This window comes from Mauremys mutica, chromosome 12, assembly GCF_020497125.1.
Source record: "Mauremys mutica isolate MM-2020 ecotype Southern chromosome 12, ASM2049712v1, whole genome shotgun sequence".
Lineage (NCBI taxonomy): Eukaryota > Metazoa > Chordata > Testudines > Geoemydidae > Mauremys > Mauremys mutica.
The window spans coordinates 18,469,278-18,484,983 of record NC_059083.1 but is presented as its reverse complement, the minus strand read 5'-3'; the positions used below and the strand labels follow the sequence as shown (position 1 = coordinate 18,484,983).

General features: G+C 50.0%; 1 protein-coding gene across 1 annotated transcript; it reads left to right on the top strand.

Annotated features, from left to right (window-relative positions):
• Nucleotides 1-1,662: 1,662 nt before the first annotated feature.
• On the top strand, nucleotides 1,663-15,289 carry LOC123346609. Its single transcript, XM_044984085.1, has 4 exons — nucleotides 1,663-1,735; nucleotides 5,464-5,784; nucleotides 7,547-7,624; nucleotides 14,856-15,289. Exons 1-4 carry the CDS (start codon nucleotides 1,663-1,665, stop codon nucleotides 15,287-15,289), a joined length of 906 nt encoding a protein of 301 aa, XP_044840020.1.
• The last annotated feature ends 417 nt before the right edge of the window (nucleotides 15,290-15,706 follow it).

The window sequence follows — 15,706 nt, the reverse complement described above, 5'->3', positions numbered from 1 at the left end:
AAAGACCCGCGGCGGGGCCCCCCCCACCGCCGAAGTTCCGCCCAAGCGGGACCCGCTGCCGGAGCGCAGCCCGGTCGGGGGGGGGAAATCGGCGGCGGGGGGGCCCCGCTGCGGGTCTTCGGGGCACTTCGGCGGCGGGTCCCGGAAAGGAAGGGCCCCCCCGCCGCCGAATTACCGCCGAAGACCGGGCTGCGCTTTGGCGTCGGGTCCCGCTTCGTCTTCGGTGGTAATTCGCCAGTGGGGGGGTGCGTCCGCCCCGGAGCGGAAGGACCCCCCCGCCGGCGAAGACCAGGAGAGAAGAAGCTCCTGCGCCCGGCCCCCCAAGAGTTTTCCAGGCCCCCCGGAGCGAGTGAGGGACCCCGCTCCAGGGCCCCCGAAAAACTCTGGTGGGGGCCCCTGTGGGGCTCGGGGCCTGGGGCAAATTGCCCCTCTTGCCCCCCCTCTGGGCGGCCCTGGCTGTATAGCTGTATAAGTTACGCCAAGCCCACCATGGGGCAGCTGAATAAGTACTGCAGGGGTAGGGAACCTATGGCACTGGTGCCGAAGGCAGCACGTGAGCTGATTTTCAGTGGCACTCACACTGCCCAGGTCCTGGCCACCGGTCTGGGGGGCTCTGCATTTTAATTTAATTTTAAATGAAGCTTCTTAAACATTTGAAAAAACTTATTTACTTTACATACACCAATAGTTTAGTTATATATTATAGACTTATAGAAAGAGACCTTCTAAAAACGTTAACATGTATGACTGGCACGCGAAATCTTCAATTAGAGTGAACAAATGAAGACTCGGCACAGCACTTCTGAAAGGTTGCTAACCCCTGAAGTAGTGCATTAAAATCCGTGATACTTTAGACTTATGAAGCCATTTCTCCAGAGACGTCTCTGGACAATAGAACAAAGAAAAATGGCCTTTATATTAATTGTGATAATTCGGCAGTATCACGTTCCCTCTTCCTCCTAACTTCCTTTTCAACTGTGAATGTCCCTTGCAAAGGGGGAGTGAGTGTGTGTGTGTGTGTGTGTGCGTGCGTGCCTTGCAAAGGGGGTGTGTGTGTGTGTCTGTGTGTGTGATAAGTGCCAATCCTCTAGCAGTTTTTTCCCCAGCTCAACTGGTTTTGAGCTAGACAGCTTAAAAAAGACAAGTTGGAAAACTTTTAACAGCGCCGGGGTTCATTGTTCCTGTTTGTTTCCTGAGCGCTTTGATTTGCCTCAGACTTCTCAGAAAAGTATGACTCAGGCATGAGAAACTTCAAGAAGTTTGGGGTGGGGGGTGGGGGGTAGAACTAGCAGGCTGAGGTCAAAATCGAGCTAGCAAAGCCAAGTGCAGCTTTTTCTAATTGCTGCATCTACTCGAACAAAGTTATGAAATTTGGGGGCGGGCAGGGGTGGGTTAAGTGCCTGAATCCTTTACAATCCTGTAGTAAAGCCAAATTCTTTACCAACCTCAGGAAGCAAATCATGATTCAGAAAACTCACATCCCTTTGCAAAGCAATTCCAGAGTTGGTTTTAAATTAATCTCCAGCCCTCTCTGGCGGAACTTCCCACGCACCGTTTACATGGGCACATTACTGCGCTTTCGTGGAGTCAGGTGACAGTGGGCTGGACTTGGTGTCTGGTGAAGCTGCTGCTGAGCTCTCCCATTCCTTTCTCCTTTTTGCCATGCGGTGGGTCGGTGTGTTTCTGGGGCTCTTCCTTCTAGCCCGCCCGTCTGGGTTTTTGGATGGCACTTCAGGTAAGAGATCCCAGCTCCCTTCTGTACAGTTCAGTGGGGCTGGAGGCCTGAGCAGAAAAGGGGAGGGGGACGCGTGTTGTCGGGGAGTTAGAGAAGAGAGAGCCGGGGGGGGGGGGTGGAGGGCAGCTGCAGCGCCCATGTGTTCCCAACACCTATGCATGCCCCTTTCTTCAGGCCCTGTCCTGCCCAGGGGCGCTGGAGCAATTTGTCCCGTGAGGGGCCGAGAGCCATTGAACCAAACTGTAACCCCTGTATAGGATGGAAACCACTTCAAGCCAGGGGGTGCAGCAGCCCCCTAGGTCCAGCCCCGATGGTCCTGCCCATGTCGATTTTACAGCAAATATTTGGGGGCTTTTTTGGTCTGGTATTTTTTTGCTTTTATTTATTTATTTGCAAATCCCCAGCCGCTGGCTGAGCAGGTGAGACTTAGAGACCCAGAGAAAAGGGAGAGCAGGGAGAGTGCCTGGAAAGAACATACAGAGGAGGTATGTGGGTGGGGGGGTTATTTTGTAAAGTTTCTTTGAATGCAGTTTAGCAGCTGGAGACAGAGGATTGGCCAGCGCCTTGCATCCAGCCAGCTCCACTTGATCACGAGCAGGGGATCCCCTGGCAAGCCCCGGCTTGGGGAACTGGGGGTGGGGTGTGGGGCAGATTTGAAGCGTGCATCTTCTCTGGCGGGGGGAGTCGACCTTGGGTTTTAAGGTCGGGGGGGGGGCAGGCATGCCCTCACTGCAGAGTTTACTGGAGTTATGGACACTGGGAGTTATAATCTGTTTGCAGAGACGTGGTGTGTAAATGCATGAGATGAAATCAGATCTGGTGCCGGCGTGATGGTGTGTGTGTGTGTGCGTGCGCGCGGCGTGTTAGGGGTGTGTATGGGAAGCAGCCCTTGTTAACTCCGCCCATTCATCACAGGGAAACCCCAGCACCCACTTCTAGATCTTTCAGGCACTTCCCAGCCCTTCCCTCACCTCTGACTCCGCCGCTCTCCCGGTTGATTGTTAGGGCTGAGCTCTGGCTCTTTGTCCGGACAAAGCCCCAGCAGGAAATGCACAAGCCCCATGTGTGTGGAACAAATTGCAAGAAGTTTAGGGTCACGTTCCTTTAGATCAAAACCCTCTTTGTTCTGCAACAGCAAATATCTCAAACTCTTTCGTAGCAAGTCATTCGTTTAAAATAATTTTGTTGAACAAGATTCCCACCCTCTCTGAGCCAGCGTTGCTGATATTCCCGGAGCTGTTTTGCTCAGTCATGGAATGTCAGGGTCTTTTTAAAAAAAAAAAAAGCCACGGTTTGCTACGAAAAAGTCCTAAATCAGTAGCAGGTTTTGCAAAATAATCCCCAGAGTTCAGCTCCTAAATCCAGGCATAAATGGGGAGAGCCCTGCAAATCGGCAGAGATCCGCTTCATATCCGTGGACCGTTTTTTGCGGCTTGCGGGCGGAAACAAATTTTGTATCCGTGCAGGGCTCTGTACATGTGTCCTGATGCCTAGGAGTGTGAGACCCTCTAGCTCCCGCTGGCTTTAACTGCAGCTGCTGAATGCCTAGCACTTCAGCGTCATTAGAGGACCTAGAATGAACAGAAAGACAAAAGCATGATTGCATCACACGCTTCCTGTTGTGCAGCCCTACAGCAGAATCCCATGAAGTGCGATGGGTGGGGAGTGGAGGGTTGTCAAGGGAAGAGGCACTTTCAGGCAGGAGGCGATAAAGCTGTAAAACTAATCTGAAGAGTTTTGAAAACAAATCACTGTTTAAAAATGTACAGTGTGTACCTTCTACAAATTAATCCTACCATCCTGAGTTGTGAAGAATATGTATTAAGATTATAACAACCAACAAGAATGCACTTTTATGTAGAAATCCATGATTAAATTGAATCTTCCTGACTAGTGATTTAAATCAATTTGATTTAAACTGAATCCACCCTGGTTTTGCTGACCAGCAGGCAGTTCTGCTCCCCAGGCCCTTATGCTGCCCCAAACTCAGCTGTTAGAGAACCAGCAAATGCTCAGCTGAGATCTTCCCCATGTAACACTGGGAAAGAATCTTAGCATTACACGGGAAAACAAACCACAGAGCTATGTTAACCAGGAGGAGATCAGTTATAGGTGCGGGTTCCCCATATAACCTTAACTCTGCCCTCTTGGAATGCCACTTTATTGCATCTTGCAGAGTTTTGCCAACCCACAGCCTTCAAATACCGTCAGGTTACCTTAAAAATCATGAAATATTTAAAAATAATCAATTATTTGGGGGGGGTCTGCTTTTTCATCTTTTGAGTTTTGAGCCTCGGGGTGGGGGGTATGGGAAGTCACTTTTTTCAAGCCTTCCTACATAAACCCCACATTTTGGTTTAAACAAAAGGATGTGCTTATCACAGGACTCCAGGTGCTGGGGCTTTTAGAAAATCAAACACCAAATATCGCGAGATGCATGAAAAAATCAGGAGAGTTGCCAACAGTGGGAATGAGGAATATTTGCCGTAGTCACAGGGAGCTAATTGTAGGGAATCCTCTAATTAATGCATCGTTTGGCTCTTTAACTCTTCCCCCTGTGGAGGGAAAGGCCACAGGTATGCCAGGAGCCAAAATGAATAATTGTTTGGTTATTTCATTTACCAAAGGTAATTGAAGCAGATATTTATGAAGTCATTGGGAGGTGAACTATCTCCAATTCAACTGGTTAATCATTAATATTTGGAGGATTTTCTTGCCATTAGGAGAAGACCAGACAGACATTTAAATTGTTGTATTTAACTAAAACACCAATGTTAAGTATTCTGGATTTTTTTTCTTCAGCAGCAAACATATAATATTTTAACAAAACAAGCATATGTCCCTCGCTTCTCACATTTATCTCCAGGCGTCTTCTCCTTGTCCAGATCTATTCCCCTCCCCAACAATCTTCTATTCATTGTACTTTCTGAATCTTTGCCCTTTTAGAACGAGGTAAGGGATTGACTCTGTGTACACAAATGTGTAGAGGGACAACAGGGCTGAGGTCTGTTATTTCTCACCTCCGTTTATTTATTTAAAAACATTTTTGCTGTTAACAAGCATGTTACCGCTGGAGGCACAAATCCACAGTTTGAGAACTGCAAAACTAAGCATCTCTGATGGTATCTTCTAGACTCAGCACTGAGTCCCAGTGGGTAGATAGCAAGATTAACTTAAATAACCTGTACAGAAGCTCCTGGAACCCCGTAAGATTGTGTCCCTAATCCATGAACTACTGGAACTCATTTACAAAACTTTTTCTTAAACATGACATGAATATATTGTGTCATACTATAGAATTGGAATTTATAATCCCTATTCCATGGTGAGAGATCTTTGAGCTATAATGTATCATAGTTTTAATTATCTTTAGATAGCTTTTAGAAGAAAAAACATTTTATCAAAAAATCCGATTTAAATACAAAAATTCTGATTTATTTTAGGTTGTTTTTTTTTTAAATCATTGATTTTTATCCACTCTGGTTGCAAGTGAACAGCAAAGCTGGTCCCAGCAGGGAACCAGAGTGTCAAAAATTCTTAGCTGGCAGGAGAGCCTCTCTGAGCATCTACAAAGCATCTCACTAAACAGTGACTGGTTGAATGATTTATTATAAGGGACACCCTTTCTCAGACCCCTTCCCTTTACTGTTCCCCCTACCCCCCTAGGTCAGTCCCTGACCCAGGGTTGCCAAGCCAAACTAAAATACTTCTTGTTTGAAATCTCACAGCTCACGAAGCAGCTTGTCCATTTTTCCACGTGGCTGAGCCCGAAGGCGGCTCTGTGAACACCTCCATCCCGAATGCCACCTACTTTTCAGAGACGTCTTTCTTCGTGCAGAAATATAACACCTCAACTTCGTCGTGGGACGATGTCATTTACTCCTCTGAGGATGACTCCCAAAACGTCCGCAGTTCCTTCAAGGAGACGCTCTCCTTTTCTGGTGGCTACTTCAAGATGGAGAACGTGAGCAAAGGGGCTGAAGGAGTTTACAGGATTCAAGGTGAAATGTACAGGAAGTGTGTGGCTATTGTAAACCTCACCGTGGTAGGTAAGTTCTACGCTCAGTGACCCCAGAAAAAACTCTGCTCCCATGCATCCGACGAAGTGGGTATTCACCCATGAAAGCTCATGGCCCAATACGTCTGTTAGTCTATAAGGTGCCACAGGACTCTCTGCAGCTTTTACAGATCCAGACTAACATGGCTCCCCCTCTGATACTCTGCTCCCATTGCACTTCTCAGGCAGGGTAAAGCCTGTGGAAACAGGGCTAGCTCAGTGGTTTGAGCATTGGCCTGCTAAACCCAGGGTTGTGAGTTTAATCCTTGAGGGGGCCACTTAGGGATCTGGGGCAAAATAATCTGTCAGGGACAGTACTTGGTCCTGCTGTGAAGGCAGGGGACTGGACTGGACTCAAAGACCTTTCAAGGTCCCTTCCAGTTCTACATTTCTATGATTAAACTCCCAGAATATGGGAGACCCCAGCAGACATTGAGCTGGGAGAGCCATCTCCTCTGCAGCCCCCAGCCCAAGGGGAATGTGTGAAGAGAGGAACCATGTGCTCTGGCTATTCTCAGTGGATTGAGGGCCCCCTGCCAGCTGGCACACATTAGAGCAGCCCCAAGGCTGCTCTAACCAACAATGGGACTGGCCCTAGCTCTGGGGCAGAGAACCAGGAAGGTGTCAATCTTGTTGTGCCCGAGCAGGAGCCTGGCCTACACTAGGCCCACTGATTCTAGTGACAATGAACATTTTTTGCAAACATGGCCAGCAAGTGACCCGGCCGCCAGGGGAGGCTAGTCCCTGGCCCCTTTTTCCCCCTTGCCCCTGCAGGAGCCCAAAGCACCCCCACTGCGGCCCCTGGCTCCAGTGCCAGGCAGCTGTGGGGGTGAGGTCCCAGGCCCAGCGCTCCCGGCGGCACGGTTGCTGCATCCCCAGGCCTGGCACTCAGGGTGGCTAGTACTGGGGGGGCGCTGCCCGGAGTCCCTCTGGGAGGTAGGCTAGCCAGCCTGGGTCAGCCATGGCAGAGCGCTGGGAACAGCAGGAGGGAGCCTGGCCTGGTGGCGGAGCGTGGGCACGGCCACGTTGGCTGTTTGGGGAGTCACACCCTCCCCCTGCCTACGATACCCACCGCCCATGTTTGCAAAGTTTCTGCAGTGTAGGGAAGGTTTAAAGCACCCCAAGGGCTCGCAGGGAGAGCGGCATGTGTCCCATAGGCCATGGGGTGACTCCTTTATATGGTCACTAGCAAGCCTCTCGTTCCTCAGGCTGCTCACTAACATACCGCTGGCTCCGTCTGACTGCAGGATCAGGAACAAACATTCATGGAGTGTCAGAATTGAAATCCCTGGGAAATATGTGGCAGGCTGTGATCTGTTTTATCTCTGGCCTCCGTCACCCTGGTATCTGAGGCCCAGATCTTCAAAGATCAATGGGAATCAGATGCCTAAATACCTTGGAGGATCTGGGCCTAAGGGCCATATTGTCAAAGGTATTTAGGCACCTAAAGCTGTAAATAGGAGCGTAGGGGGATTTTCAAGAGCGCACGGCTGCCTAACTCTCATTGAAGATGGGAGTTAGTCACTTCTGAAAATCCCATTAGTGACCTACCTGCATCTTCAGGAATGCAAATGCCTTTGAGTATCTGGCCCTAGATAATCAAAGGGCTCTGTGGCAAAGGCTGGAATTGAACCAGGCGCTCCTGGGTCCTTCCCCCTTAAGCCACCCTTCTGCAGTGCAGACAAAAAGAGGAGAATCAGGCTTATGGTATACGGAGTCCTCACCAACACTTTCCTTCTTATTGTCTATTCCAGAGTCCAGCTCAATCCCACCTACTGTGTCTGGGACCTCTGGTGCTGAGGAGGAACCTCGCAGTGAGACCAAAGCGGAGGGTAAGTAGCTTGTGATGGGAGATTTCCTTCACCAATATCCTCTCTCATCCCAGCCTGAGTTTCACACGCATGTCCCAGCTCCCACTTACGTCAATGTGAGCTTGAGGGAACCATGGAGTTGCTCCGGATCTTCTCAGATGGCCTGATGGCTTGTGCCACAATTGGCCAAAAACGGACCACTGGGAGCTGGCATAGCAGAGTTGGCTCTGGCCAATTGAGGAGCCGTGTTTGGAGCCTCCCAATGCGAGTGCAATTAGGGGAATAATGAGGAGTCCTTGTCCTTACACTGGCACTAGAAAAGATTCAGAAAAGGGCAACTAAAATGATTAGGGTTTTGGAGCAGGTCCCATATGAGGAGAGATTAAAGAGGCTAGGACTCTTCATCTTGGAAAAGAGGAGACTAAGGGGAGATATGATAGAGGTCTATAAAATCATGAGTGATGTGGAGAAAGTGGATAAGGAAAAGTTATTTACTTATTCCCATAATACAAGAACTAGGGGTCACCAAATGAAATTAATAGGCAGCAGGTTTAAAACAAATAAAAGGAAGTTCTTCACACAGCGCGCAGTCAACTTGTGGAACTCCTTGCCTGAGGAGGTTGTGAAGGCTAGGACTATAACAGCGTTTAAAAGAGAACTGGATAAATTCATGGTGGTTAAGTCTATAAATGGCTATTAGCCAGGGTGGGTAAGGAATGGTGTCCCTAGACTCTGTTTGTCAAAGGGTGGAGATGGATGGCAGGAGAGAGATCACTTGATCATTGCCTGTTAGGATCACTCCCTTTGGAGCACCTGGTATTGGCCACTGTCGGTAGACAGGATACTGGGCTAGATGGACCTTTGGTCTGACCCGGTACGACCGTTCTTATGTTCTTGTGGCACCTTAGAGACTAACAAATTTATTTGGGCATAAGCTTTTGTGGGTTAGAACCCATTTCATCAGATGCATGGAGTGAAAAATACAGGAGCAGGTATAAATACATGGAAAGATGGGGGTTGCTTTACCAAGGGTGAGGTCAGTCTAACTAGATAAATCAATTAACAGCAGGATACCAATGGAGGAAAAATAACTTTTGAAGTGGTAAGAGAGTGGCCCATTACAGACAATTGAGAAGAAGGTATGAGTAACAGTAGGGAGAAATTAGTACTGGGGAAATTATGTTTACGTTTTGTAATGACCCAGCCACTACCAGTCTCTATTCAGGCCTAATCTGATGGTATCCAACTTGCAAATTAATTCCAGTTCTGCAGCTTCACGTTGGAGTCTGTTTTTCAAGTTTTTTTGTTGAAGAATTGCCACTTTTAGGTCTGTTATTGAGTAACCAGAGAGATTGAAGTGTTCTTCTATTGGTTTTTGAATGTTATGATTCCTGATGTCAGATTTGTGTCCATTTATTCTTTTGTGTAGAGACTGTCGGCTTTGGCCAATGTACATGGCAGAGGGGCATTGCTGGCACATGATGGCATATATCACATTGGTAGATGTGCAGGTGAATGAGCCCCTGATGGCGTGGCTGATGTAGTTAGGTCCTATGATGGTGTCACTTGCATAGATATGTGGACAGAGTTGGCACCAGGGTTGGTTGAAGAGTTTGGTTCCTGGGTTGGTGTGTTTGTTGTGTGGTGTGTAGTTGCTGGTGAGTATTTGCTTCAGGTTGGGGGGCTGTCTGTAAGCGAGGACTGGCCTGTCTCCCAAGGTCTGTGCAGGGGCGGCTCTAGAAATCAGGCTGCCCCAAGCAGCGCGGTGCGCTGCGCCGCCCTTCCCTGGTCCCGCGGCGGGTCCCCTCTTCCCGCGGCTCCAGTTGAGCTCCCGCAGGCATGCCTGCGGCAGGTCCACCGGAGCTCGGGACGAGCGGACCTGCCGCAGGCATGACTGCGGCGGGTGCCGTGGTCCCACGGCTCCGGTTGACCTGCCGCAGGCATGCCTGCGGGAGCTCAACCGGAGCCGCGGGAAGAGGGGACCCGCCGCAGTCATGCCTGCGGCAGGTCCGCTCGTCCCGGGCTCCGGTGGACCTGCCGCAGGCATGCCTGCAGCAGGTCCACCGGAACCAAATGCCGCCCCCCCGGGAAAGGGCCGCCCCACGCGCCTGCTTGGCGCGCTGGGGTCTAGAGCCGCCCCTGGGTCTGTGAGAGTGAGGGATCGTCCTTCAGGATAGTTTGTAGATCTTTGATGTGCCGGAGAGGTTTTAGCAGGGCCACCCAGAGGATTCAGGGGGCTTGGGGTCTTCAGCGGCAATTCGGCAGCAGAGCCCCCCCCGCCGCCGAAGACCTGGCACTTTGGCAGCAGGGCCCAGAACGGAAGAACACTCCCCCCCACCGCCGAATTGCCTCCGAAGACCAGGAGCAGAAGAAGCTCCAGGGGCCCGGGCCCCGCAAGAGTTTTCTGGGGCCCCCGGAGCGAGTGAAGGACCCTGCTCCAGGGGCCCCGAAAAACTCTCATGGGGGCCCCTGCGGGGCCTGGGGCAAATTGCCCCACTTGCTCCCCCCTCTGAGCGGCCCTGGGTTTTAGTTTGGGGCTGTAGGTGATGGCTAGTGGTGTTCTGTTACTTTCTTTGTCAGGCCTGTCATGTAGTAGGTGACTTCTGGGTACCCTTCTGGCTCTGTCAATCTGTTTCTTCACTTCACCAGGTGGGTATTGCAGTTTTAAGAACACTTGATAAAGATTCTGCAGGTGTTTGTCTCTGTCTGAGGGATTGGAACAAATGCGGGTGTATCTTAGAGCTCAGCTGTAGACAGTGGATCGTGTGATGTGGTCTGGATGGAAGCTGGAGGCATGTAGGTAAGTGTAGTGGTCAGTAGGTTTCCGGTATAGGGTGGTGTTTATGAGACCATCGCTTATTTGCACTATAGCGTCTAGGAAGTGGATCTCTTGTGTGGACTGGTCTAGGCTGAGGTTGATGGTAGGATGGAAATCGTTGAAATCTTGGTGGAATTCCTCAAGGGCCTCCTTCCCCTGGGTCCAGATGATGAAGATGTCATCAATGTAGCGCAAGTAGAGTAGGGGTGTAAGGGGACGAGAGCTGGGGAAGCGTTGTTCTAAGCCAGCCATACAAATGTTGGCGTACTGAGGGGCCACGCAGGTACCCGTAGCAGTCCTGCTGACATTGTCCCCAAATCTAAAATAGTTGTGGGTGAGGACAAAGTCGCAACGTTCAGCCCCCAGGTTTGCTGTGATGGTGTCGGGGATGCTATTCCTGATGGGGAATTAAGGGAATGAGGTCAGGGGCAGAAAACGGCGATCCCCAAAAGCCAGCATGCTCTGGGGGGGGGCGGGGGCACCTACGCTAGCCAATGGAAGATGTCGATGAGAGGGGTGTGTCCTAAGCCCCGCCCCATCCCTTCCATGCTCTACGCCTGTTGTGGCTTGTGATCCCCCTGTTGCAGTGAGGTGATTTCGATGCTGCTCAAGTCCTACCTTGCAGGAATAAGTTAGGCACCTGTCTTGCTCCATGCAACGTGACAGAGGAGCCGTCCTAACCCAGCCCTGTGACTAGAGCACTCAGCTGGGAGAGCCCCGTTCAATTCTCCCATCATTTAAAAAGTCCCAGTCCATTCTTCTTAATAATCTCAGAGAGGCAACTCCTCTTGGTCTGGGTTGGGTGAGGGAGTTGCTTAGGCACTGTCAAATAATTACTTAGATTAATTGGGCTGTTAAGTATTATACTTAACGGGTTTCTGGAATTTGTAACCGGTTTAGCAAGGTCATTCCATGACAGGCTGCGGCACCGTTAAAAAGAAACAGGCGCTAGACAGAAGTAAGCAGCTGAAAACCATTTGTCAACCATTCAGCTTTCTTCAGATTGCAAGGAGAGAGGCTTGGAGACGGCCTGGAGGAGAAATCGCTTTTATTGAGGATTCTGTGGCTGTTTAAACTGACGGGGTGTTTTCTGCAAAGGGAGGTGGTGGGAAGGAACCTGCTTTATGGCTCAGGCTGCGTCTGCACTTAAAACACTCCAGCTGCTGTAGCCCTTCAGTATAGACCTTTCCTACAGCAATGGGACGCCCAGTCCAGCGCTCTGCGCCACGCTGCCTCCATGGGTCCCAGCTCTCACGCTCCCCCTGACGTCACTGAGAGCTGGGCATGCACAAGGATCAGGCCCAGTGTCTGACCAGGGTGTCACTCCTGACCCCAAACTCCCTTTCAGTCCCCCAAGAGCTTATGGTTGCTTCCATCTCCATCCCCCAACGCTGTGCTTGTACGTCAGTGACTCATTGCATTGATGAGGTCATAGCCTGCCTTCAGCTCCTCGGCCCTGCTGATGCAATACTTCCTCCACTCTCCTGACTGTGGCGTGTGTGGAATTCCCCCTCCCGGCCTCTTTGACCTCTCCCAGCTCTTCCCTTGTCGTGTGGAACATTGCATCACAGCGACGCCAAGGAAGAGATCTCGGAGTCATTGTGGATAGTTCTCTGAAAACAGCCACTCAGTGTGCAGCAGCAGTCAAAAAACAAACAGTGTTGGGGGTTATTAGGAAAGGGATAGATAATGGACAGAAAATATCATAGTGGCTCTATAGAAATCCACATCCTGAATACCGCGTGCAGATCCGGTTGCCTCATCTCAAAGGAGATATATTGGAATTGGAAAAGGTACAGAAAAGGGCAACAAAAATTGGAACAGCTTCCCTATGAGAAGAGATTAATAAGACCCACTCAACCTGTGGAACTCTTTGCCAGAGGATGTTGTGAAGGCCAAGACTATAACAGGGTTAAAAAAAGAACTAGATAAGTCCATGGAGGACAGGCCCGTCAAGTGCTATTAGCCAGCATGGTCCGGGATGGTTTCCCTAGTCTCTATTTGCCAGAAGCCGGGAATGGGCAACAGGGGATGGATCACTTGATGATTACCAGAGCTCCTGTGATTCTGCTTTTTTTTTTTTAATCTCTCCACAGTTTTGGTTGCAAATTAAACTTCCAGTTCAAGCGATAAGTGGGGGGGCTGGACTCTCTGTTGCCTTGCACTTTGTTCGTGTCACTTTTACACTAATGCAAAGTGAGCATGAAATCCCAACAGACCTGGGGGCACTAGAGTAAATGACAGACACTAGGATTAGGGGAAGGCTGGACTGGGGCCCAGAGCTCTCCCCTCAGCCACCCATCACTGCACAGGGAGCTGGCTCCTGGGCCCCAGGCCAAATCCCTAAAGGGGCAGCTTAGAGATTCCAAGGCAGCACAAAGCGGGTGTGTCTCCCTAGGTCACATGCCTCCTCCCCGTCTCTAGTATGGGGACATGGTGTGGTCGGGAAGAGGGTGTGGTGCATAATGCTGGCTCAGAACTGCTGCCACGACAGCCAGTGTAACTTAGAGCAGCCTCAGCGGTGCTCTAAGTTACGTCAGATGCAATTTCAGGCACCAGCCAGCCCAAGTTTGGGGGAACAGAAGGGTGACTTAGATTTCCCCTTTTCCCATCCCCCTCTGCTGAGCCAAGTGAAAACTTGGCACTTCTGAGAATTAAGACCCAGGCATGAGGCAATGGAGAACCCCCATCTTTTTTCCGCTGTGAAGAGTTGGTGAAACTCAAAGCCCAGATGCCACCATTATTAAGCAAATTATTTTCTTCTCTTTGCTATTTAAAAATAATTAGATGCTAAAGCAATATTAGTGCAGCATTAATGTTATATGGTTAGGACACACAAGTTAAGTTTCCTATCACAACACTAACTTGACCAACTTGCATGTATGTAGCATATATTTCCCCTCCCTGTTTTTCTTGTTGTATTAAAAAGGCCACAGACACGAACTTACAGGAATGGGTCAGAACACCACAGCTTACAGTAGTGGGCGCTGCAGGGATTGGGGCTGATTTTTAAAGGGCACAATTTTCAAAAGCCCCAAAGTGACTTAAGTGCACTTGGAAATTTTACCCATAATCTTCCTTATGAAATGATTTTTTTTTAAACTAGGGAGTTGTAGCCTGTTTTCCACAGGGTCCGTCTGAGTTCAAGCCAATGCCCTAGGGCATTTCAGGCTGCTGTTCTGTCTGATCCAGCCCAGGGGACAATATCTGATGCTTCCAGAGAAAGCAAGAACCTGCTGTAACATAGTTCCATGATGCTGTAAATGCAGGTGGGGAATTAATTCCTGACCTCCGTGGCGTTCAGACTATGCCCTGAAGCATGGGATTGGGCCAGAGGGACTCAGTGCTGGTCTCTTGGAGTGGGAAGTTCCTTGGAGAATTCCACTGAGTTGGAGACTCAGCTGTGAAGGGAGAGGGCGGGCAGGAGCCTCTGATGAGCCCAAGGCTGGAATAACTGAAGTAATGTTCCCTTTACACGGAGCCTCAGTTCTTTGGAACCTCTGCAAACGCTTTAGCCACGTGTTTAGCTCCATCTGCAGGAGTAGCCTGGGATCGCAGTGGGAGGGCTCAGGTGCGTAACTGTTTGCAGGGTGGGCGCTCAGGGCAGTTCCTGACCCCAGAGCAAAGTGGATGTGAAGTGCCACTGTCTGGATTTGGGAGCCTGCCTGCACACCGAACTCACTAGGTGCTGGGTATGCGGCTGCAGGCGCTGGGCTGGGGAAAATCAGCCCCAGGTGGTTATTGCGAGTAGAAAACAAGAGTCACTTGTGAGTCTTTCAGCTTCTAATTAATTCCCTTTCCCTTCTGCAGCCAGATTTCAGCGTATGATACAATCCCTCTCAATGCCAAGTCGGTGCCACAAATCACTGGACCGGGTGCAGGAATCACTGGGTGACATCTCTAGCCTAGGTTATGCCAGAGCTCAGACTAAATGAGTGTTCCCCAAACTTTGAAAAGCTGAGCCCCCTCCTCAAGGCAAAGAAACCAGTCATGCTCCTCACCCGTCAGCCCCACCATGTGTTAGCGACCCCACCCCCCATTTTCATGTATACATCTTCAAACCCCACCCTTCCCACCATGGCTAGCCCTTCCCCACGCTTCAGGAGACGCTGGAGTCGATGAACGTAACTGTCCCCTCTAGCCTTAAGATCTGAGGGACCCCATCCTGGAGCATCTTAAAAATCCCGGTTCCCAGACGCGGTAACAGGGGCTGCTTTGCCAGGCTCACCTTTCTCCCTCCGTCAGGTTCGCTGATGGGAATAATGAGCCTGGAGATCTCATTCCTGCTGCTCTGAGTGGTGCCCATGTGCGCACGGCTAAACTCAGGTCTTACTGTATCCCAGGGACGACATCATCTTCTGGGATCCTCATGGCAGCAGTGGGATGATTTAAATGAGTCCCTTAGTAATGGGGCCTTTCTCTCTTTCGTTTCAGAGCCAGCGTCCTGGAATCTTCTCACGATTCTTCTGGTGGTGGCAGCTGTGGTAGTGCTGCTAGTGTGTGTAGTGCTGCTAGTCTTACTATGCAAATATGGGTTTCAGAAAGCTAGAGAAAAAGTGTCTGCCAACCTGCGACACGTCTTCAGGAAGGTGCTGACTCGTCTGTCTTCGAACCCTGCTTCCTCCCAGCAGCCTAGAAGTCCGCAGGATTCACAGGAATATGAGCTCACCGATGTGCATGACTGGGATGGGGACCAGGCCCAGGGAACCAGAAACAGGAATCGAGACCCAGCCCCGGAGAATGGTGAGGGAGACCTGCTAATGGAGGACAGACGCTTCACCCAGGAAACCAGAGAGAGGGATCCATTATGTGAGGACACGGGCCCAGCCCAGGGAACTGGAGTAGCGTTGCCAATCGTCCAGGATTGACCGGGAGTCTGCAGGAATTAATTATTAATTTTTAATTAAAGATTATGTCGTGATCAAATCTTCAGGAATATGTCCAATTAAAATTGGCAACCCTAAACCGGAGTGGACCCATTAGATGGAGACAGACTTGGGCTGGGGAACCAGCTGGAAGAGATGATCCCTCTTACAATGCCCATCAATGGTGGGGACTAGACTGGGCGAAACTTCATCTAAACCTATTTTAGGTGAAAAATGCACTTTCAGCAACATGGAAACATTTTGCGAATTCATTCAACATTTTGCTGAATTGTTCATGCCCAGACCCTGCCCCCAGGTCTTAAAAAGTCGAAGCGTTTCGTTTAGACACTTTCCAAACTGTTTTGATTTTTCAGTTTGACACAAGTTGTTGTTTAAATATGTCCTTCAGTTTTATTTTAA

Bases quoted from the DNA above. Each gene is read 5' to 3' on its own strand.
- LOC123346609 (XM_044984085.1), top strand. From the start codon at position 1,663: ATGCGGTGGGTCGGTGTGTTTCTGGGGCTCTTCCTTCTAGCCCGCCCG. The intron at 1,736-5,463 runs GTAAGAGATCCC...GAAATCTCACAG, and splicing joins GTTTTTGGATGGCACTTCAG to CTCACGAAGCAGCTTGTCCA. The intron at 7,625-14,855 runs GTAAGTAGCTTG...CTTTCGTTTCAG, and splicing joins CAGTGAGACCAAAGCGGAGG to AGCCAGCGTCCTGGAATCTT.